General features: G+C 49.2%; 1 protein-coding gene across 1 annotated transcript in view; it reads left to right on the forward strand.

Annotated features, from left to right (window-relative positions):
* Positions 1–24,829, forward strand: part of SCFD1 (sec1 family domain containing 1) — a 354,775-nt gene that overhangs the window by 286,831 nt on the left and 43,115 nt on the right. The window contains exons 21-22 of the mRNA XM_069209057.1: positions 4,036–4,088; positions 19,752–19,785. Coding sequence (XP_069065158.1) covers positions 4,036–4,088; positions 19,752–19,785 — 87 coding nt within the window. The remainder of the gene's footprint in view (positions 1–4,035; positions 4,089–19,751; positions 19,786–24,829) is intronic.

Raw genomic sequence — 24,829 nt, forward strand, 5'->3', positions numbered from 1 at the left:
CCCATGGCGGCAAAAAGGGCAGTTTCCGTGCTGTGGTTGGTTCTGATCCAGGCTGAGTGGTGCTCTTGTTGTGCACTGCTACATGATGAGGAGCCAAGGGGAAAGGGAGCCTTGTCCTTTCCCTGTGATTCCAGTTCTGTTGTAAACAAGGTGAAATCAAAGTGGCTGATACCCCAGGCAGAAGGACACAACTTTCTTTGTCTCTATGTTAGTCTTGTTGTGGCTTGGAGCAGGAGAGGGAGCGGTAGAGAGGGAGCAGTAGAGAGGGAGCGGTAGCGAGGGCGCGGTAGAGGGAGCTGTAGAGGGAGCAGTAGAAGTAGCGGAAGAGGGAGCTGTTGAGAGAGCAGCAGAGGAAGATGTAGAGAGAATGCTAGAGGAAGCTGTAGAGAGAATGGTAGAGGGAGCTGTAGAGAGAATGGTAGAGGGAGCTGTAGAGGATGTGGTAGAGGGAGCAGAAAAGGGAGCGGCAGAGGGGGCTGTAGAGGGAGATGTAGAGGGAGTGGTAGTTCCACTTTAGCACTCAGCCCTGCAGTTCTCTGGGACATTGGAGAGTTCTTCTCTTTCCAGGAGTTTAACCAGAATTTCTGGCTCATTTTAGTTGGGCTGACAACGCTATTAACATAAACACTGAGTTTCCCTCTGGGACCCGCCACCCTTGGCCCTCCGTGACTCGCCACCCTCAACCCTCTAAGAGCTGCCACTCTCGACCCTCTGGGACCTGCCATCCTCGACCCTCTGGGACCTGCCATCCTCGACCCTCCGCGACACTGCACCCCCGACCCTCTGGGACCCGCCACCCTCGACCCTCTGGGACCCGCCACCCTCGACCCTCTGGGACCCGCCACCCTCGACCCTCTGGGACCCGCCACCCTCGGCCCTCTGGGACCAGTCACCCACGACCCTCTGGGACCAGTCACCCACGACGCCCTGGCACCCGCTACCCTCGACGCCCTGGCGCCCGCCACCCTCGACGCCCTGGCGCCCGCCACCCTCGACGCCCTGGCGCCCGCCACCCTCGACGCCCTGGGGCCCGCCACCCTCGACGCCCTGGGGCCCGCCACCCTCGACGCCCTGTGGCCCGCCACCCTCGACGCCCTGGGGCCCGCCACCCTCGACGCCCTGGGTCCCGCCACCCTCGACGCCCTGGGTCCCGCCACCCTCGACGCCCTGGGTCCCGCCACCCTCGACGCCCTGGGTCCCGCCACCCTCGACGCCCTGGGTCCCGCCACCCTCGACGCCCTGGGTCCCGCCACCCTCGACGCCCTGGGTCCCGCCACCCTCGACGCCCTGGGTCCCGCCACCCTCGACGCCCTGGGTCCCGCCACCCTCGACGCCCTGGGTCCCGCCACCCTCGACGCCCTGGGTCCCGCCACCCTCGACGCTCTGGGTCCCGCCACCCTCGACGCTCTGGGTCCCGCCACCCTCGACGCTCTGGGTCCCGCCACCCTCGACGCTCTGGGTCCCGCAATCCTCGACCCTCTGGGACCCCACATCCATAAGCTTCTGGGACACCACACCCTAGACCATCTGGGACCTAACACTGTAGACCTTCAAGTGACAACCTCTCTAGATCCTCTCAAGCCAACATACTCTACCCTCAGGATCTGACACCCTCTACCCGCAGGTACATTCACACATACAATACACAGGCACTGCACTCCTGTGAGTGGCTGCAAGGCGATAGGTGCCAGGCACATTCACACAGGCAGGACTGAGTACCGAAGAAAGAATATAGCAAGGGAAAGGTGGAACAGGATGAGAGATTGAGATTAGAGGGAGGAGAAAGCTTTGGGTTATAAACTAACATTTTGCTTGCCGCCACTCTCAGGAGTTCAGTGCGTATGTATGTCACCATGCTGCTAATCTCAAGAGCGGAGTGCCTCACCAATCTACAGAAATGCTGGGATAGTGCAGTACCAGTCTGCCGCCTCCCTGTAAGTCTCTGCAGTGCTAGTGTATGTGAGTCTGTCGAAATGAGACTGTGTTTTCTTTAGGTTTTAAATCTGAAACACAAAAGAAAGGATTTTCAATGTTTGCCTTTTGGAGCAAATTTTAAGTCCAAACGTATTTCACAACTAATTTACTATCGAGTAGGTTCCTCATGGCTAAATACAATCCATGCAGATTGTCATCCTTAGTGTTATAATTTCTAAAGCAGCTACTCCCAATTTCCAGTGAAAAAACACTTGCAACAATAATTGTTATTAAAAAAAAGAAAAAAATAGAGAGAAATTACACTTTCTACATAGGGTCAAAACAAAGACAACAGACTAAACAACCACACACCCTACACTGTGTTGCATGCTACCCATGGAAGCAAGCGCTTCAGCGCCCTACACAGTGGTAGTAAGTGCTACATAAATGTTGAAATACAATACAGTGTAATGCCTTAATATTTCAAGTACATTACCCAGTTTCAATCCTATGACGTTTTTCACAATGTCATTGCACAGTCATTATTGTGATACTTACACCAAAGGTTATATCATTAATTTTCTCCAGTTATTCCATTATTATATACAGTGTCTCTTAATCATGTCAAGTTCGTATAGTTAAAGATTATAAGCAAATACCTCTTTTTTATGGAGCTCTCAAAGTTTTGGACTGATGCTACTGTTTTTTCCGCTCTGAGAGTGCACTGAGGACTACTAAACAGAACTCTGAGCCTCTCCTTGACCCTAAAACTGAGTATGTTTGATTGGTTGATACCCAGTTGGCATAAGATAGCTTACTTAAACGTTTCTGAATGTGGCACCTGGGGCATTTGAGTTAGAGGGTCGCCCCAGGGAGGGCAGCACTGGTTGTGCCACCTTCGGTGTGACAACGGTAACACAGGTCTCCTAGTTTGCCGCCGCAGACTGGAAGAGCAGTGTTAAACTGCTAACCTGACTTTACCATTTAAACCAGTAACAAGGCCAACACCTCCCTCTAGGACCCCACACCCTTGACCCTCTGGGACACCACACCTTTGACCCTCAACAGAATAACTCCCCAGGCCCTCGGGAACTAACATCCTCTAAGCCAGGGTGCAGCATATTTTGAGAACAGAGCATATATTTTACCTGTCCTAACAAAATTGTGAAACTGTTGTTTTTACTGTGGAAGGACTTGGTAACCCATTGGCAAGTACAAAGTTACACGGTGAACCCCTTCAGCTGTACTAACTCCTGAATGGTGCAACCAAAGATGATACTCCAAGGTATCAAACAACTTGTTACATTAAGCCTGACTTGATACTCAGGTCGAAATTAATGTAACTTTTTGCAGTGGGAAACATTTCTAAAGTTGCCGCTTTGTTGCCCATAGTCTCCTGTGCCCTTAATGGTTGTGCACCGGGTCTGTCCCAGCTTTCAGCTAAAACTCCCAGGAAAGGAGATAATAGAAGCCTACATGGAAGAAAGGCGTTACCTTTCCCTGGCAGGAACCACACGGGTGTTGGCTCAGAAGGGTAGCTTCGAAAGATAAGCTGCATTTGAAGGGCAAATGCTGAATACTTGGGAGAGGGGCTGCTCTATCCTTTAGGTAAATAAGCTAGCATTTGGGAACAAGAGGGGAAATCATTTGTGAAACCAGTTTTTCAGGGGCAGGTAGCCCTTTGGTAGCTACTCCTCTGGGTTGGGCTAGGGAACGCAGCACCTGAGTTTTAATTATCTGCAGCCCTTCTGAAGATGGCAAGATTACAGTGCAGCACCAATGTACATATATAGAAGTTCTGCTGGTCTCTGCTCTGTAGTGCGATGCATGTCCCGGATTGTCTGTGGCTGTGCTGCTATAACTGCAGTGCAGCGCCAATGTGTTTGTATCTAGCAGTGCTGCCGGTCTCAGGCCTGTAGTGCAGTGCATTTCCCAGTTTGTATGTAGCTGTGCTGCTGTAACTGCAGTACAGTGCCAGTATGTCTGTATGTAGCAGTGCTGCCTGTATCATGGCTGTAACACAGTGTTAATATGCTATTGATTCTGATAGTACACAGAAGGTATATCATTGGTAGGTATGGAAAGAACATGTGTTTGACTCCCTTCCTCTGCCCACTGCAGGATACGGATGATTACCGATACCTGGATCCCAAGATGCTGCGCGGCAGTGACAGGTGAGTCTCTGTGTATGTTGCATTACTTTACTCAGCATGCACTGAAGCATCTGACGGCAGAGGGGGTCGGATGAGGGGGGGTGAGATCAGACGTACAGGTCCTATCTTGTTATGAATGGTCCAAAGGCACACTCTTCCCTCACAGCTGGGAATGCTGTGGAAGCTGCTCTGCCAGACTCTATCGCCCAGAAGCACCCTCTGCCTAAAGATAGACAAGGCCATGCCTGCACATATGGCCCTAACTGCACAGCTTTGGAAACTGTCTTGGTTTTAGATGTTTCGTTTCTTATACAGACATCTTTCAAACAACAGCCAGTGGTTGATGCCCAAAAAACTTTAATTAAGATACTTTTCCAACCCCCAAAGCAAAGAGGATGGGTGGAATAATGCACAGTATGTGAATCTAGAATCTAGAATTGCCTCAAGTTGAGCAAGTGGTTGCAGCACGAGGCTGTGTTGAAGGGTCTAACCCAAATCTTCTCTGTATGTTTCTGATGTTGATGGCTTATGCTTTGGCTAACTGAAAAGCTGTCTGTAGCCAGACTTAAAAACACTTGCTGCAAATGAGGATATGGTCCTCCCACTTCATCTAAATCAAACTGGAAAGACAATTGTGATCAAGTAAAGACTCAGACACCATCGTTCTGTGAAAGCAGGGCTAGATGCATGAGGCCTAACTCACACAATCACCCTACTCCGGACCAATTTGGATCCGTTCCATATCCACTCGACGCCTGCTTCATACCCACTCCGGTCTTGCTCCGTATCTGCTCCATATCCACTCTTGACTCGCTCCATACCCACTCCATGCCAGTCCTGCTTCATACCCACTCCACGCCAATCCTGCTCCATACCCACTCCAGACCTCCTACATACTGACTCCAGGCCTCCTCCATACCCACTCCAGGCCTCCTCCATACCCACTCCAGACCTGCTCCGTACCCACTCCAGACTTGCGCCATACCCACCACACACCTGCTCCGTACCCACTCAATTTGTGTTGCTAAAGTTGCCCTAAGTGGGAAGGGTATGCTCAGACGTGGCTCCCGTGCTCACTGTGCCACTGGATTCAATCTAGCCTGGCTATGAAGGGTGATACCATGAAACCAGTCCTAGGATGCTTGTTTTCACTCAAGGGAGGACTTGGCCTGGTAGTTCGGGCTGGGCTGTTCCCATAGGAAACAGGGTAAAGACTGATTTGCAAATGGCTGGGTCCAAATTAGGGTGGCATGAAGAGCAAAAGAACAATGGATTAAACCCAGACCTGTGACTGGGGGTGAGTGTTTGAAAAGTTTCAGCACTCCGTCCGTCATCCTTTTCTGTTGCTTAAGTTGGTTTAAGTGGGAAGGGTATAACCAGATGTAGGTCCCGTGCTCACTGTGCCACTGGATTCAAGCTAGCCTTGCTGATGAAGGGTTATACCCTGAAACCGGTCCCCAGATGCTTGTTTCTGGCCCAGGGAGGACCTGGCCTGGCAGTTCGGGCTGGACTGTTCCCATAGGGAACAGGGTCAAGACTGATGTGCATATGACTGGGTCCAAACTGGGGTGGCATGGTGAGCTAAAGAACAATGGATTAAACCCAGATCTGTGACTGGGCGTGAGTGTTTGAAAGGTTTCAGCACTCCGCCCATCATCCTTTTGTGTTGCTAAAGTTGCCCTAATTGGGAAGGGTATGCCCAGACATGGGTCCCTTGCTCACTGTGCCACTGGATTCAAGTTGGCCTGGCTGATGAAGGGTGATAACCTGAAACCAGTTCTAGGATGCTTGTTTTCAGTACAGGAGGGACCTGGCCAGGCAGTTCGGGCTGCACTGTTCTCATAGGGAACAGGGTCAAAACTGATTTACATATGGCTGGGTCCAAACTGGGGTGGGATGGTGAGCAAAAGAACAATGGATTAAACCTAGATCTCTGACTTGGCGGGTGAATGTTTAAGTTTCAGCTCTCCATTCATCATCCTTTTGTGTTACCATACCGACTCCAGGCCTGCTCCATACCCACTCCAGACCTGCTCCATACCCACAACTCCAGACCTCCACCATACCCACTCCAGACCTCCGCCATACCTACTCCACACGTGCTCCATACCCACTTCAGACCTGCTTGATACCTATTCCAGACCTGTCCCATACGTACTGCAGACCTGATTCATACCCGCTCTGCCCATTCCGAACATGATCGATACCCACTCCGGGCCTCCTCTATACTCTCTCCATATCCTCTGGAGCTGCTTCAGACCAACTCTGGACCAGATCCATACTCACTACAATCTGCTGCATACCTGCTCCATACCCAGGATGACAAAAGCCTTGGCACTCTGAGTTCTCCTAGTCAAACAAGGGTTCCGAACTGGCAGATGCTCTGCGCAAACACCAGAACATTTGATTATTGTTGGTGATTGTTTCTGGTATTTATAGGTGTAAGGAAATGCCTCCTTGGCATGGTTGCCCCCTGACTTTTTGCCTTTGCTGATGCTATGTTTACAATTGAAAGTGTGCTGAGGCCTGCTAACCAGGCCCCAGCACCAGTGTTCTTTCCCTAACCTGTACTTTTGTATCCACAATTGGCAGACCCTGGCATCCAGATAAGTCCCTTGTAACTGGTACTTCTAGTACCAAGGGCCCTGATGCCAAGGAAGGTCTCTAAGGGCTGCAGCATGTCTTATGCCACCCTGGAGACCTCTCACTCAGCACAGACACACTGCTTGCCAGCTTGTGTGTGCTAGTGAGAACAAAACGAGTAAGTCGACATGGCACTCCCCTCAGGGTGCCATGCCAGCCTCTCACTGCCTATGCAAGTATAGGTCAGTCACCCCTCTAGCAGGCCTTACAGCCCTAAGGCAGGGTGCACTATACCATAGGTGAGGGTACCAGTGCATGAGCATGGTACCCCTACAGTGTCTAAACAAAACCTTAGACATTGTAAGTGCAGGGTAGCCATAAGAGTATATGGTCTGGGAGTTTGTCAAACACGAACTCCACAGCACCATAATGGCTACACTGAAAACTGGGAAGTTTGGTATCAAACTTCTCAGCACAATAAATGCACACTGATGCCAGTGTACATTTTATTGTAAAATACACCACAGAGGGCACCTTAGAGGTGCCCCCTGAAACTTAACCGACTGTCTGTGTAGGCTGACTAGTTCCAGCAGCCTGCCACACCAGAGACATGTTGCTGGCCCCATGGGGAGAGTGCCTTTGTCACTCTGAGGCCAGTAACAAAGCCTGCACTGGGTGGAGATGCTAACACCTCCCCCAGGCAGGAGCTGTGACACCTGGCGGTGAGCCTCAAAGGCTCACCCCTTTGTCACAGCCCAGCAGGGCACTCCAGCTTAGTGGAGTTGCCCGCCCCCTCCGGCCACGGCCCCCACTTTTGGCGGCAAGGCTGGAGGGAACAAAGAAAGCAACAAGGAGGAGTCACTGGCCAGTCAGGACAGCCCCTAAGGTGTCCTGAGCTGAAGTGACTCTAACTTTTAGAAATCCTCCATCTTGCAGATGGAGGATTCCCCCAATAGGGTTAGGATTGTGACCCCCTCCCCTTGGGAGGAGGCACAAAGAGGGTGTACCCACCCTCAGGGCTAGTAGCCATTGGCTACTAAGCCCCCAGACCTAAAACACGCCCTTAAATTTAGTATTTAAGGGCTACCCTGAACCCTAGAAAATTAGATTCCTGCAACTACAAGAAGAAGGACTGCCTAGCTGAAAACCCCTGCAGAGGAAGACCAGAAGAGGACAACTGCCTTGGCTCCAGAAACTCACCGGCCTGTCTCCTGCCTTCCAAAGATCCTGCTCCAGCGACGCCTTCCAAAGGGACCAGCGACCTCGACATCCTCTGAGGACTGCCCCTGCTTCGAAAAGACAAGAAACTCCCGAGGACAGCGGACCTGCTCCAAGAAAGGCTGCAACTTTGTTTCCAGCAGCCTTGAAAGAACCCTGCAAGCTCCCCGCAAGAAGCGTGAGACTTGCAACACTGCACCCGGCGACCCCGACTCGGCTGGTGGAGATCCAACACCTCAGGAGGGACCCCAGGACTACTCTGATACTGTGAGTACCAAAACCTGTCCCCCCTGAGCCCCCACAGCGCCGCCTGCAGAGGGAATCCCGAGGCTTCCCCTGACCGCGACTCTTTGAATCCTAAGTCCCGACGCCTGGGAGAGACCCTGCACCCGCAGCCCCCAGGACCTGAAGGACCAGACTTTCACTGGAGAAGTGACCCCCAGGAGTCCCTCTCCCTTGCCCAAGTGGAGGTTTCCCCGAGGAACCCCCCCCTTGCCTGCCTGCAGCGCTGAAGAGATCCCGAGATCTCTCATAGACTAACATTGCGAACCCGACGCTTGTTTCTACACTGCACCCGGCCGCCCCCGCACTGCTGAGGGTGAAATTTCTGTGTGGGCTTGTGTCCCCCCCGGTGCCCTACAAAACCCCCCTGGTCTGCCCTCCGAAGACGCGGGTACTTACCTGCAAGCAGACCGGAACCGGGGCACCCCCTTCTCTCCATTCTAGCCTATGTGTTTTGGGCACCACTTTGAACTCTGCACCTGACCGGCCCTGAGCTGCTGGTGTGGTGACTTTGGGGTTGCTCTGAACCCCCAACGGTGGGCTACCTTGGACCAAGAACTGAACCCTGTAAGTGTCTTACTTACCTGGTAAAACTAACAAAAACTTACCTCCCCCAGGAACTGTGAAAATTGCACTAAGTGTCCACGTTTAAAGTAGCTATTTGTCAATAACTTGAAAAGTATACATGCAATTGAAATGATTCAAAGTTCCTAATGTACTTACCTGCAATACCTTTCAAACAAGATATTACATGTTAAATTCGAACCTGTGGTTCTTAAAATAAACTAAGAAAAGATATTTTTCTATAACAAAACCTATTGGCTGGATTTGTCTCTGAGTGTGTGTACCTCATTTATTGTCTATGTGTATGTACAACAAATGCTTAACACTACTCCTTGGATAAGCCTACTGCTCGACCACACTACCACAAAATAGAGCATTAGTATTATCTATTTTTACCACTATTTTACCTCTAAGGGGAACCCTTGGACTCTGTGCATGCTATTCCTTACTTTGAAATAGCACATACAGAGCCAACTTCCTACATTGGTGGATCAGCGGTGGGGTACAAGACTTTGCATTTGCTGGACTACTCAGCCAATACCTGATCACACGACAAATTCCAAAATTGTCATTAGAAATTGATTTTTGCAATTTGAAAAGTTTTCTAAATTCTTAAAAGACCTGCTAGGGCCTTGTGTTAGATCCTGTTTAGCATTTCTTTTAGAGTTTAAAAGTTTGTAAAAGTTTGAATTAGATTCTAGAACCAGTTGTAGATTCTTAAAAAGTATTCCAACTTTTAGAAGCAAAATGTCTAGCACAGATGTGACTGTGGTGGAACTCGACACCACACCTTACCTCCATCTTAAGATGAGGGAGCTAAGGTCACTCTGTAAAATAAAGAAAATAACAATGGGCCCCAAACCTACCAAAATACAGCTCCAGGAGCTTTTGGCAGAGTTTGAAAAGGCCAACCCCTCTGAGGGTGGCAACTCAGAGGAAGAGGATAGTGACTTGGAGGACAATTCCCCCCTACCAATCCTATCTAGGGAGAACAGGGTCCCTCAAACCCTAACTCCAAAAATAATAGTCAGAGATGCTGGTTCCCTCACAGGAGAGACCAACACCTCTGAAATCACTGAGGATAGCCCCAGTGAAGAGGACATCCAGTTAGCCAGGATGGCCAAAAGATTGGCTTTGGAAAGACAGATCCTAGCCATAGAGAGGGAAAGACAAGAGATGGGCCTAGGACCCATCAATGGTGGCAGCAACATAAATAGGGTCAGAGATTCTCCTGACATGTTGAAAATCCCTAAAGGGATTGTAACTAAATATGAAGATGGTGATGACATCACCAAATGGTTCACAGCTTTTGAGAGGGCTTGTGTAACCAGAAAAATGAACAGATCTCACTGGGGTGCTCTCCTTTGGGAAATGTTCACAGGAAAGTGTAGGGATAGACTCCTCACACTCTCTGGACAAGATGCAGAATCTTATGACCTCATGAAGGGTACCCTGATTGAGGGCTTTGGATTCTCCACTGAGGAGTATAGGATTAGATTCAGGGGGGCTCAAAAATCCTCGAGCCAGACCTGGGTTGACTTTGTAGACTACTCAGTGAAAACACTAGATGGTTGGATTCAAGGCAGTGGTGTAAGTAATTATGATGGGCTGTACAATTTATTTGTGAAAGAACACCTATTGAGTAATTGTTTCAATGATAAACTGCATCAGCATCTGGTAGACCTAGGACCAATTTCTCCCCAAGAATTGGGAAAGAAGGCGGACCATTGGGTCAAGACAAGGGTGTCCAAGACTTCAACAGGGGGTGACCAAAAGAAGGGGGTCACAAAGACTCCCCAGGGGAAGGGTGATGAGACAACCAAAACTAAAAATAGTAAAGAGTCTTCTACAGGCCCCCAAAAACCTGCACAGGAGGGTGGGCCCAGAGCCTCTTCACAAAACAATGGGTACAAGGGTAAAAACTTTGATCCCAAAAAGGCCTGGTGTCATAGCTGTAAACAGCATGGACACCAAACTGGAGACAAGGCCTGTCCCAAGAAAGGTTCCACTCCAAACTCCCATCCAGGTAACACTGGTATGGCTAGTCTCCAAGTGGGATCAACAGTGTGCCCAGAGCAAATCAGGGTCCACACTGAAGCTACTCTAGTTTCTGAGGGTGGGGTGGATTTAGCCACACTAGCTGTCTGGCCGCCTAACATGCAAAAATACAGACAGCAACTCTTAATTAATGGGACTAGAATAGAGGGCCTGAGGGATACAGGTGCCAGTGTCACCATGGTGACAGAGAAACTGGTTTCCCCTGGCCAATACCTGACTGGAAAAACTTACACAGTCACCAACGCTGACAATCAGAGAAAAGTACATCCCATGGCAATGGTTACTTTAGAATGGGGAGGGGTCAATGGCCTGAAACAGGTGGTGGTCTCCTCAAATATCCCAGTGGACTGTCTGCTTGGAAATGACCTGGAGTCCTCAGCATGGGCTGAGGTAGAACTAAAAACCCATGCAGCAATGCTGGGTATCCCTGAACTGGTGTGTGTGAAAACAAGAGCACAATGCAAGGCACAGGGTGAACAAGTAGAGCTGGAGTCTGGAAGAATGGCCCAGCCTACCAAGAGAACAGGAAGGTCAGTTGGGAAACCAACTGCAACACAGCAAAAGAAAGGGAACCTCTCTTCTCAGGAAGAAGTTCTGCCCTCTGAGGGAACTGAGCCTTTGGAGCTTGAACCTTATCAGGTTGAGCTCTTAGGCCCAGGGGGACCCTCAAGGGAGGAGCTGTGTAAGGGACAAGAAATCTGTCCCTCTCTTGAAGGCCTTAGGCAGCAAGCTGCTGAAGAGTCCAAGGGCACGAAAAATTGAACACATAGGGTCTATTGGGAAGATGGACTCCTGTACACTGAGGCCAGAGACCCCAAACCTGGTGCCACTAGGAGAGTGGTAGTGCCTCAGCTGTTCAGAGAGTTCATCCTAACATTGGCCCATGACATTCCCCTTGCTGGACATTTGGGACAAACCAAGACGTGGGAGAGGTTAGTCAACCACTTCTACTGGCCCAATATGTCCAACATGGTTAAGGAGTTTTGCCTCTCCTGCCCCACCTGTCAAGCCAGTGGTAAGACAGGTGGGCACCCAAAGGCCCCCCTCATTCCACTTCCAGTGGTGGGGGTTCCCTTTGAAAGAGTGGGTGTGGACATAGTTGGTCCACTAGAACCTCCCACAGCCTCAGGAAATATGTATATCCTGGTAGTAGTGGATCATGCTACCAGGTATCCTGAAGCTATTCCCCTTAGGTCGACTACTGCCCCTGCAGTAGCCAAGGCCCTCATTGGTATCTTTACCAGAGTGGGTTTCCCTAAGGAGGTGGTGTCTGACAGAGGTACCAACTTCATGTCAGCATACCTGAAACATATGTGGAATGAGTGTGGAGTGACTTATAAATTCACTACACCTTACCATCCACAAACTAATGGCTTGGTCGAGAGATTCAACAAGACATTAAAGGGCATGATCATGGGGCTCCCAGAAAAACTCAAAAGGAGATGGGATGTCCTCTTGCCATGTCTGCTTTTCGCTTACAGAGAGGTGCCACAGAAGGGAGTAGGATTCTCACCCTTTGAACTTCTGTTTGGTCATCCTGTAAGGGGACCACTTGCTCTTGTTAAAGAAGGCTGGGAGAGACCTCTCCATGAGTCTAAACAAGACATAGTGGACTATGTACTTGGCCTTCGCTCTAGAATGGCAGAGTACATGGAAAAGGCAACCAAAAACCTTGAGGCCAGCCAACAGCTCCAGAAGTTTTGGTATGACCAAAAGGCTGCACTGGTTGAGTTCCAACCAGGGCAGAAAGTCTGGGTTCTGGAGCCTGTGGCTCCCAGGGCACTCCAGGACAAATGGAGTGGCCCTTACCCAGTACTAGAAAGGAAGAGTCAGATCACCTACCTGGTGGACCTGGGCACAAGCAGGAGCCCCAAGAGGGTGATCCATGTGAACCGCCTTAAACTCTTCCATGACAGGGCTGATGTGAATCTGTTGATGGTAACAGATGAGGATCAGGAGGCAGAGAGTGAACTCTCCCTGATCTTCTGTCATCAGACCCAAAAGATGGCACAGTAGATGGAGTGATCTACTCAGACACCCTCTCTGGCCAACAGCAAGCTGATTGTAGGAGAGTCCTAAAACAGTTTCCTGAACTCTTCTCCTTAACCCCTGGTCAGACACACCTGTGTACCCATGATGTGGACACAGGAGACAGCATGCCTGTCAAGAACAAAATCTTTAGACAATCTGACCATGTTAAAGAAAGCATCAAGGTGGAAGTCCACAAGATGCTGGAATTGGGAGTAATTGAGCGCTCCGACAGCCCCTGGGCTAGCCCAGTGGTCTTAGTCCCCAAACCTCACACCAAAGATGGAAAGAAAGAGATGAGGTTTTGTGTGGACTACAGAGGGCTCAATTCTGTCACCAAGACAGATGCTCATCCAATTCCAAGAGCTGATGAGCTCATAGATAAATTAGGTGCTGCCAAATTCTTAAGTACCTTTGACTTGACAGCAGGGTACTGGCAAATAAAAATGGCACCTGGAGCAAAAGAGAAAACAGCATTCTCCACACCTGATGGGCATTATCAGTTCACTGTTATGCCCTTTGGTTTAAAGAATGCCCCTGCCACCTTCCAAAGGTTGGTGAATCAAGTCCTTGCTGGCTTGGAGTCCTTTAGCACAGCTTATCTTGATGATATTGCTGTCTTTAGCTCCACCTGGCAGGATCACCTGGTCCACCTGAAGAAGGTTTTGAAGGCTCTGCAATCTGCAGGCCTCTCTATCAAGGCATCCAAATGCCAGATAGGGCAGGGAACTGTGGTTTACTTGGGCCACCTTGTAGGTGGAGGCCAAGTTCAGCCACTCCAACCCAAGATCCAGACTATTCTGGACTGGGTAGCTCCAAAGACCCAGACTCAAGTCAGGGCATTCCTTGGCTTGACTGGGTATTACAGGAGGTTTGTGAAGGGATATGGATCCATTGTGACAGCCCTCACTGAACTCACCTCCAAGAAAATGCCCAAGAAAGTGAACTGGACTGTGGAATGCCAACAGGCCTTTGACACCCTGAAACAAGCAATGTGCTCAGCACCAGTTCTAAAAGCTCCAGATTATTCTAAGCAGTTCATTGTGCAGACTGATGCCTCTGAACATGGGATAGGGGCAGTTTTGTCCCAAACAAATGATGATGGCCTTGACCAGCCTGTTGCTTTCATTAGCAGGAGGTTACTCCCCAGGGAGCAGCGTTGGAGTGCCATTGAGAGGGAGGCCTTTGCTGTGGTTTGGTCCCTGAAGAAGCTGAGACCATACCTCTTTGGGACTCACTTCCTAGTTCAAACTGACCACAGACCTCTCAAATGGCTGATGCAAATGAAAGGTGAAAATCCTAAACTGTTGAGGTGGTCCATCTCCCTACAGGGAATGGACTTTATAGTGGAACACAGACCTGGGACTGCCCATGCCAATGCAGATGGCCTTTCCAGGTTCTTCCACTTAGAAAATGAAGACTCTCTTGGGAAAGGTTAGTCTCATCCTCTTTCGTTTGGGGGGGGGGGTTGTGTAAGGAAATGCCTCCTTGGCATGGTTGCCCCCTGACTTTTTGCCTTTGCTGATGCTATGTTTACAATTGAAAGTGTGCTGAGGCCTGCTAACCAGGCCCCAGCACCAGTGTTCTTTCCCTAACCTGTACTTTTGTATCCACAATTGGCAGACCCTGGCATCCAGATAAGTCCCTTGTAACTGGTACTTCTAGTACCAAGGGCCCTGATGCCAAGGAAGGTCTCTAAGGGCTGCAGCATGTCTTATGCCACCCTGGAGACCTCTCACTCAGCACAGACACCCTGCTTGCCAGCTTGTGTGTGCTAGTGAGAACAAAACGAGTGAGTCGACATGGCACTCCCCTCAGGGTGCCATGCCAGCCTCTCACTGCCTATGCAAGTATAGGTCAGTCACCCCTCTAGCAGGCCTTACAGCCCTAAGGCAGGGTGCACTATACCATAGGTGAGGGTACCAGTGCATGAGCATGGTACCCCTACAGTGTCTAAACAAAACCTTAGACATTGTAAGTGCAGGGTAGCCATAAGAGTATATGGTCTGGGAGTTTGTCAAACACGAACTCCACAGCACCATAATGGCTACACTGAAAACTGGGAAGTTTGGTATCAAACTTCTCAGCACAATAAATGCACACTGATGCCAGTGTACATTTTATTGTAAAATACACCACAGAGGGCACCTTAGAGGTGCCCCCTGAAACTTAACCGACTGTCTGTGTAGGCTGACTAGTTCCAGCAGCCTGCCACACCAGAGACATGTTGCTGGCCCCATGGGGAGAGTGCCTTTGTCACTCTGAGGCCAGTAACAAAGCCTGCACTGGGTGGAGATGCTAACACCTCCCCCAGGCAGGAGCTGTGACACCTGGCGGTGAGCCTCAAAGGCTCACCCCTTTGTCACAGCCCAGCAGGGCACTCCAGCTTAGTGGAGTTGCCCGCCCCCTCCGGCCACGGCCCCCACTTTTGGCGGCAAGGCTGGAGGGAACAAAGAAAGCAACAAGGAGGAGTCACTGGCCAGTCAGGACAGCCCCTAAGGTGTCCTGAGCTGAAGTGACTCTAACTTTTAGAAATCCTCCATCTTGCAGATGGAGGATTCCCCCAATAGGGTTAGGATTGTGACCCCCTCCCCTTGGGAGGAGGCACAAAGAGGGTGTACCCACCCTCAGGGCTAGAAGCCATTGGCTACTAACCCCCCAGACCTAAAACACGCCCTTAAATTTAGTATTTAAGGGCTACCCTGAACCCTAGAAAATTAGATTCCTGCAACTACAAGAAGAAGGACTGCCTAGCTGAAAACCCCTGCAGAGGAAGACCAGAAGACGACAACTGCCTTGGCTCCAGAAACTCACCGGCCTGTCTCCTGCCTTCCAAAGATCCTGCTCCAGCGACGCCTTCCAAAGGGACCAGCGACCTCGACATCCTCTGAGGACTGCCCCTGCTTCGAAAAGACAAGAAACTCCCGAGGACAGCGGACCTGCTCCAAGAAAGGCTGCAACTTTGTTTCCAGCAGCCTTGAAAGAACCCTGCAAGCTCCCCGCAAGAAGCGTGAGACTTGCAACACTGCACCCGGCGACCCCGACTCGGCTGGTGGAGATCCAACACCTCAGGAGGGACCCCAGGACTACTCTGATACTGTGAGTACCAAAACCTGTCCCCCCTGAGCCCCCACAGCGCCGCCTGCAGAGGGAATCCCGAGGCTTCCCCTGACCGCGACTCTTTGAATCCTAAGTCCCGACGCCTGGGAGAGACCCTGCACCCGCAGCCCCCAGGACCTGAAGGACCGGACTTTCACTGGAGAAGTGACCCCCAGGAGTCCCTCTCCCTTGCCCAAGTGGAGGTTTCCCCGAGGAACCCCCCCCTTGCCTGCCTGCAGCGCTGAAGAGATCCCGAGATCTCTCATAGACTAACATTGCGAACCCGACGCTTGTTTCTACACTGCACCCGGCCGCCCCCGCACTGCTGAGGGTGAAATTTCTGTGTGGGCTTGTGTCCCCCCCGGTGCCCTACAAAACCCCCCTGGTCTGCCCTCCGAAGACGCGGGTACTTACCTGCAAGCAGACCGGAACCGGGGCACCCCCTTCTCTCCATTCTAGCCTATGTGTTTTGGGCACCACTTTGAACTCTGCACCTGACCGGCCCTGAGCTGCTGGTGTGGTGACTTTGGGGTTGCTCTGAACCCCCAACGGTGGGCTACCTTGGACCAAGAACTGAACCCTGTAAGTGTCTTACTTACCTGGTAAAACTAACAAAAACTTACCTCCCCCAGGAACTGTGAAAATTGCACTAAGTGTCCACTTTTAAAGTAGCTATTTGTCAATAACTTGAAAAGTATACATGCAATTGAAATGATTCAAAGTTCCTAATGTACTTACCTGCAATACCTTTCAAACAAGATATTACATGTTAAATTCGAACCTGTGGTTCTTAAAATAAACTAAGAAAAGATATTTTTCTATAACAAAACCTATTGGCTGGATTTGTCTCTGAGTGTGTGTACCTCATTTATTGTCTATGTGTATGTACAACAAATGCTTAACACTACTCCTTGGATAAGCCTACTGCTCGACCACACTACCACAAAATAGAGCATTAGTATTATCTATTTTTACCACTATTTTACCTCTAAGGGGAACCCTTGGACTCTGTGCATGCTATTCCTTACTTTGAAATAGCACATACAGAGCCAACTTCCTACAATAGGGTATGTTTCAATGAAATGACCAGTGTGGTCCTGCAGTGCTTTCTGCCTTGTTCGAAAGTTTAGAGCCAGAGCTAGCATGTGTATAGTTGTAAGGGAGGCTTTGGTGGTCAGTGGTCCGAGGAACGTTTAGAAAGGTGGGTGGTTGGAAGGAAGGCTTTGGTGGTCGATGGTCCAAAGAGCGTTTAGAAAGGTGGGTGGTTGGAACCAAGGCTTGAATGTTCGATGCACCAAAGAACCCTTGAAAGGGTGGGTGGTTGGAAGGAAAGGTTAGATAGTTGATGCACCAGTGAACACCTGCAGTCACCTATACAGCCCAGTGTGCTTGTTCTGGGACGTGTGTTACGTGAAAATAGCGCTTGTGTACATATCTGGTGAAGGAGGTTGGTCACCTTACATGCCAGAAGTACATCTGAGTCCTTCAGGAAGCTAAAGATTGTACCACAAATTCCCAGTGGTAAAGCTCCACAAACACTAAGATTATATATTTGAGAGAACTGTAGGGGAGGTAATGAGCCTATGTCTCCCATGAGTAACTCATATTTCTAGGTGACTATATAGGACTGTGAAACTTTGCCTGTCACTTGACTCCTAACAGATGCGGGTACAGAGGCAAACAGGCCTTAGGAGGTGCACTGACAGTGTGCTACAAGGGGAGAAAGATGTGACTCCACACATCCTCCTGTAGGTGGGTGCAGTCACTCACTGCACCTGCTTGCAGAGGGATCTCTGTTCTCTCTTTAAGTGCAGGCAGCTGCCACCTGTGCTGTGGAACACGGAGTGGCTTGTAAGCAGTTGCTCCATCTTTCATTGAATGCGCTGCCCCCAGAGTAGGCAGGAGTTGGCAGCTTCCCTTGGGCAGTGTATTCGGGATAGTATGGCACACTATCCCGGGTCTGTGCCAGGCGCACATTTTCAAAGGTGTACTGTGGTCCAAGCTGGGAGAGTGCGCCTAGTGTATAATAAGGGCCCTGATCCCTTGTTTTCAACATATCTTGGTCCTGTGTCCATGTTGGTGTAGAAGCACTATGACAGAACGCTGGGCCCAAATTATTCACACGGCGCGCTGTGCCAGTTTTCCCACAGCGCACCTTTCAAAAGGTGTGACTGGTGCCACCCAGGATAATGCTTCCTATTATCATAAATGCGCTGCCCCAGGACACCAGCGAATTTGCGCTTGCATCAGGGGCAGCACGTTCAGTGAAAGATGGAGAGGATGCTTACATGCCACTACATGTTACAGAGCCGCCTGCACTTTAAAGAGGGGACAGGGATCCCCCTGCAGGCAGGTGCAGGGAATGACTTCACCCTCCTGCAGGAGCATAAATAGGGTGGCCCATGGGACCCTCTTCTCCCTCCAGATTTCTGCACCAAGGGGGCTTGCGGACAGTGCGCCTCTTAAGGCCTTCTTACCTCTGCACCTGTGTCCATAGTAGAGTACGGAGTCAAAGGCAAAGTGTTTCCCTCATTTGCATGTGGCCATGCAAAGGCGGGGACACCCTCTCATGATAGCGTTGGTGCTACTTGTGCACCAGCGGGACCAGTATTGCAGAAGGGGCCGCACAAGCGTCTGTGGCTCCTTCAGTAATACCTCAGTGCCCAGGGGGCACACAGCGCTTACTGTTGGTGCGCAGTACAGCACAGCTTTGAATTTCGCAGATCCAGTCTGGTGCTTAGGAATATTCACAGGGTGAAGAATCTGTGGTTAGATTGAGTGCACTCTAGAAAGAGCTTTATCAAAGGGAACTTGTTCTTCATAGACTTAGCTGGTTTTATGAGGCTGCCGCAGGCAGGAGAATGGGTAGTCTAGGAGGGCCCATCGGTTCTTAGCTAACCGTAACTAACCTGACCTATACAGCTATGCCTCTGCAGTGTAGGGGCAAAGACAGAGCTGGAGTTTCAGTAAAATGTATGGTGCTGCAGAATGCAGGAAATGGCCAGATGGCCCAGAGCATGGTGTCCTCTGCTTCGTGACATGGGTGAGTCTGTAGGAAAGGCACTATGGGATCGTGTAACCATTCTCCATAAAACGCCAAAGAAAAGTATTTAATTAACAATGTAATTGGTCGCACAGGTGTAAAAAAACGTGCTTTGCATGTCAGACCCCCTTAGGATTTTGTGAAAGAAGGTGCACAGAATTCTGCTAGCACTAATTTTGTGTCATTTCCTTATTTGCTGAATTTTGGTTCCATATTGGAAAAAACAAAAAAGAAAAAAAATGTAAAAGAGGTGAAAGGTATTTTACATTTGTGAATCTGCCTGAATCCTTTGACTAAGGCATTTGTCCCACCTATGGTCCCTTATGGAAAAACTTGCTCGGAAAGTTAAAAAGCAAGTCGCAAAAGTTACTTTTCCTATTTAAAACCCACCGGGGAATAGGGAAATATTTGCTTATCGCTGCATTAAAAACCAATGGACGAGTTTTCATCACCTTGAAGCAGAAGACAGGATTGTCTCCAATTTGAAAGCCTTTTTTGGTTTGGTGCAAACCCGTCCAGTGGATTTCTAAGAATACCCGGAGAAGGAGCCATGGACATGCGCTATAACTGCCCATTTCCAAGTTTGGCGTGAAAGAGGAGTCTGAACTGCGAATCTGATCGGACACAAAAAAAAAACAGTTTCCTTGCTTTGGCCTTCATTTGGGTAGAGACCACCAGACAGTGAAAATGAATAATCCTGAGGCTTGATCTGGGATGTAGGGAACACAATACTATAGCACAATATACCAGATAGATGAGTGCACTAGGATACAAGCAGATTCTCTTGACTTGTGTTTGCTTTTTTGCAGCTCAGTTCCAAGGAACAAGAATCCATTCCAGGAGGTAGGTGTTTGTGCTACCGGAGGTGGCCTGCTTGGGACTTGTGGCTTTGAAATGTTCCCCCGTTACGTCTGTTTTGCGTGTTAATGGGGGTACTGGGTGGAAGAAGGGGTGCTTCAGGTGCTGTACCTGCTCTTTTGTCTTACTCTTGCCACTCTCTCTTGACCTCCTGCTTTGCATTCTTAAGAGTCCGAACAGCTGCAGATTTCTGGCTGTTCCCTCTGCAACCTCTTCCAACTACCTGCTTCTAACAACCCTCTTTGATGCTGATGCCTTTCCCAGCCTGATAACCCTTTCCCCGTCTGCTGCTGAACCTTTTGCCCTCTTTCTGCTTACACTCGTCCTTCTGCTGCTAACTCTTCCCCCAGCTGCTGCTGCCCCTTCCCCTGGCTGCTGTTACCCCTTCCCCGGCCTGCTATTTGACCTTTTCCCCTTCCTACTACTGCCCTTTTGCACTGCCGATCATGTCCTTTGCCTGCTGACACTTACCCTGCCTGCTGTCTCCTTCTCTTGCCTTCTGCCCCCACCTGCCAGCTTTCCGTACCACCTTCCTGCTCGTCCTCTTCACCTGAATGATGTCCCCTCCATCTAGTTGCTGTCCCCCCACTTTCCCTCTGAACACCCCACCAGGCTGCAGGTTCCCCTTTTAGCTGATGAATCCATGTTCTGCCACCTCCAGATTCTCCACCCTTTCTAGATCCTGTCCCCTCCATCAGTTTTCTGGCCCTGCCTACCTCCCTGCTGAACCTTCAACCCAGTAATCCTCCACTCTCTCTTCCCTCAACCATCTGTCCACTGCTCCTGCCTCCGCCTCCACCACCCCCAACCCCATGTTAGCATATCCCTTTATGCTTCATAACGTTCTTCCCAGAAAATGACTTCCAATTTATAAAAGTGGTTGCCCTGTTTAATGCTTTCCTCTAACCCAAGCATCACTAGCAAGCACAACGTTGACCTGTGTGCAGGGTGACTTCTGGTTGCTTTACACCCACTCTATTTGTGATCTAGGTGCTGCACAATAATACGTCTGTCTGTCAAAGTGTGTTCTGCTGGGGGTGTGGCCTTTTGAGGCTTCTTAGACATAAAATCAGATCTGTAACACTCCCCTTGTACCCTCAAAGCTATCGGAAAGGGGGCCTCCACTTCGGCTGGAGCACCATCTTCAGCACGCTTTATTAAAGTGTGTTTTACTGGTCCTTAGCCCCACCCCCTTTTTGAGCACTGTTTAACGGGACAGCTCAGGGAACTGAAGTAAATACTTGTATTTTTTGTCCAGGATCAATTGGCATCTCCAAGTAAGGAAGCCGGTTTTAGAATCTTAGTCTCTTAGTCTTCTGGTTCCAAAGTTGCTAATTAAGCACCCTGACAACATCTCCCTCAGGTGGGTCCCTTGAGAAGAGGCACCCCATTATCACCTTGCTTGTGAACAACAGCTGGAATTAAGGATGTGTATTCTACCTCTGGCGGAAGAGCTGTGGGCTTCAGTGTCAAGAACCTCGGATTCCCGATGTCTTTGTAGTTATTATCTGATAAAGACTTCTAGCAGCAGATTTCTTAATTTAGAATTTTCCCCAGTGCTCAAATTTTCCACAAGAATCTTCAAACTAGAATATGTCTCTACAAGATAAGGTTTTCCCAAAGGTAAGTAACTTACGCATTGAAACGCACTCACCCATGGTGTGGAAATATAAGGAAGGTCTAGCACCAACACAGTACTATGTTGTGAGATCCCCACTCAAGGTACACATTTCAGTGGAATCAACCCTTAGTGTTGAATTGTTCCACCTCCACCTTATGGAGCTCTGTCATGGAGAACCCCTGCACTTTGAAGACCACATCACCCACTCTGACCAGGGGTACTATCCGAGGGCCCTTCTGACCTGAATAAGTCCCTGTTGCGAACCCCACTACTTTCAAACCTTACTCTGCACCCTGAAATCCCAACAGTACCAAGAGGCCAAAGGCTTGGTGGGTGGGTACTTTAGAAATCGTGCTCAGTTTAAGAAGTTATCCATGGAAATGGGTTCCTTGAACACACCTTGCCTCACCTGGGCCATAGCCATGGTCTTCCCAGAGTCACGTAGTGCAGCCATCAAAGCTCAAGATTACTGGTGTTTGCACCAGAGAGAGGGCAGTCGAAGGCCAGACTCTCTTCTGATACCAGATTTACAAGGAGATGTAACCTGGATTCACCCTTTAATGAACTCAGTTGGTTTGATGTCTAACCCAGAAGGCTGACAACCCATAGGTGTCATTAAAAGCACTGTGCTCCCCAGGGACAGGGGTCTATGGCTACCTGCTAAAACTGTGTCTGACATAAACCAATGGCCAGGAAAGTAGAGGGTTATTTTAATTCAAATGGGAGTTTCTCATACCCTAAAATATTCAGTGCTTTTTAGCAGACTCACCTGCTGCAGTACCTTGGCCTTCTAGTCACTACCAGAATGTCTGACCCCGGTTCACCTGATATTAAGTATTTCCTCTAAATAGGTAAATCGCCGGACACTTTTATTGTAGGTCAGAATGTCAGACCGGGATGCGCCCGATTTTAAATATTTCCTGTAAATATCATTTATATATCACCCTACCAGTTTATCGTGAGCAGCTCTGCCTACTTACTTCCACTGAGGTTTATGCCCAAATCATAGGATGCCCCTTATCACTGTTAGAGTCTCTGCTTGTACCCCACAAATGATTGAGTCATAAATGTGGTGCCTTAGTTCATAATTGCTCCGTGAGCCATGGCGTTTCCTGTGGCAAGAAGGTCATGTAGCTCAGGTCAGTAAATGTCCACATCTCACACATCACGTGCAGTCGCCACTAGTTTCAGGACCTTTTGAAGCACCACTGTACTGACAACCATCCAATGACATAGCAGACTTTCCGACCTTATTATCCTGCACAGGTTGCTGGGTTCTCCTGGGAGGACGTTTTATTGGAGTATCCAGGTGTGCGCCCTAAAGGTGTATGCAAGCTAACCATCTCCTAAAACAATGTCCCTCGCGGGATAGGTGTTCATCATCATGTCAACAAGATGTCTCAGGGAGTTAAACATTCATCACTTCTGCAATTTACAGGTTCGAATACACTGCAAGGCCAACTCAGCCTTCCATCCTTCTGAAGCGGGTAAATTGAGAATCATTAAGGTGGGACCTTTATCTGTATCATTTTCTTTAAGTAGCTGTACATCAGACAAACTGAAATGGTTGAGATCTCTGATGGAATCAGACGCCTTCCCGAAATAAGGTGCATGTGATGTATAAAGGGCCTCTTGATGCTCCAAACTTCATACATTCTCTGCACTTACCACGTCTCACCTTGGCCCTTTCCATCTTCTGAAGGTCATGACAGGACTTGGAGGAACTGTCAGTCACCTTTGATGGATATTTGTCTGTCTCCCCGTCATGTTTGTGGCTGCAGGAATCATACTGCAACACCGAAGGCCTTTGCATCACTGTCTCTGTTCAACTGTTGGCTCCCTGATAAATGCAAGTCTTGGATGAAATTGGGACTCACTCTGTGTTCCTGGTTCTGTTTACTCAATGCCTCTGGTACATTTTGCTCTATGTCCCTGGGTCAGTTTACCCGAAGACGCTGGTTAATTTCACTGTATGTCTCCTCCAATCCCTGACCCAATTCACTTTACGTCACTGGTCAAGTTCACTCAACCGCCTTTGGTTCCTTCATTCTTCATCACTATTTCAGTTCACCATATGCCTCTGGTTCTTTTCACTCCATCCTCACCCAGTTCACTCTACATCCCTGGTCCAGTTCAGGCTATATCCTTGGTTCAGTTTGCTTTCATCAGTGGACACATTTATTTACAAGTCTTAAATGCCAAGAATTGCCAAGCCACAGAAAATATTGATACTTATAGTGATTCCCTTGTGACAATTGATTGTGGATGTATTCTGTTGTATGTTCTGTGCCTCTTATTCATTTCACTCTACGTTTCTGGATCATTTTGTTCCATGTCCTCAATCATGTTCGCTCTTGGTCCCTGGTTCAGTTCATTGTTCATCCGTGCATCACTTCACTCTTGGTCCCCAGAATGTTTCTCTTAGCCCTTCGTTCAATCTACTGACACCCCCGGCTTTTGTCAATGTCTGGCTCTACCTCTGTTCACTTTTCATCCATGCTTTAGTTCACTTTTTATACATGCTTCAACTTACTTTTCCATCATGTTTCAGTTCTCCCCATGGCACCTATTCAGTTTCAACTTTTCTATTTCCTCAAGGTCACCCTGTGTCTGTTTCATGTCACTCTGAGCTCTAGTTAGCCTGATTCAACGTTCTGGTGCGGTTCACTCTTTGGTCTGGTGTCAGTTCATCCTATGCCCCCGTTTCATTTCACTCTATGTCCCAAATTCATTTAACTCTACGTCCCTGGTTTAATGTCCTTGGTTCAGCTATGCCTCTAGTTTTTCACTTTAAATTACATTGCTAATCTATTTCACTCTACATCCCTGATTCCATTCACTCTACGTCCCTGATCTAGTTCACTCTATGGGCCAGTTCACTCTCTGTACATAGATCATTGCATATTTGTCCCTGGCTCATTCCACTGTATGCCTCTGATTCATGTCACTCTACGTCCCTGATTCAGTTCACTCTCCATTTCTGGTTCAATTCACTCTGTACTTCTGGTTCTGTTTAAACAATGCCATTGCTTCAGGTCACTCTGTGGCCCTACTTCAGTTCATTTGTTCTGTTCACTCTACGTCCCTGGCTCAGTTCATTCTCTGTTACTGGCTCAGTTCACCCTTTGCCTCTGATACAGTTCAGTCAATGACCCTGGTTCAGCTCACTATCAGCTGATACTCCATATGCCCCTGGTTCAGTTCCCTCTACAACCCTGGATCAGTTCACTTTGTCAAAGTTTCAGTTCATCCTAAGCTTCTGGTTCACTTCATTCTGTCCTCGGCTCAGTTGCCACTTTCTCCTTTGTTTTAGTTCATCCTATGCCTTTGGTTCAGTTCACTCAGATCCATCCTCGTTAACCACAGACTCTCCTTCCACCACCCCACCAGAGAGCTCCGATCAACAAA

Source organism: Pleurodeles waltl, chromosome 9, assembly GCF_031143425.1.
Source record: "Pleurodeles waltl isolate 20211129_DDA chromosome 9, aPleWal1.hap1.20221129, whole genome shotgun sequence".
Classification (NCBI taxonomy): domain Eukaryota; kingdom Metazoa; phylum Chordata; class Amphibia; order Caudata; family Salamandridae; genus Pleurodeles; species Pleurodeles waltl.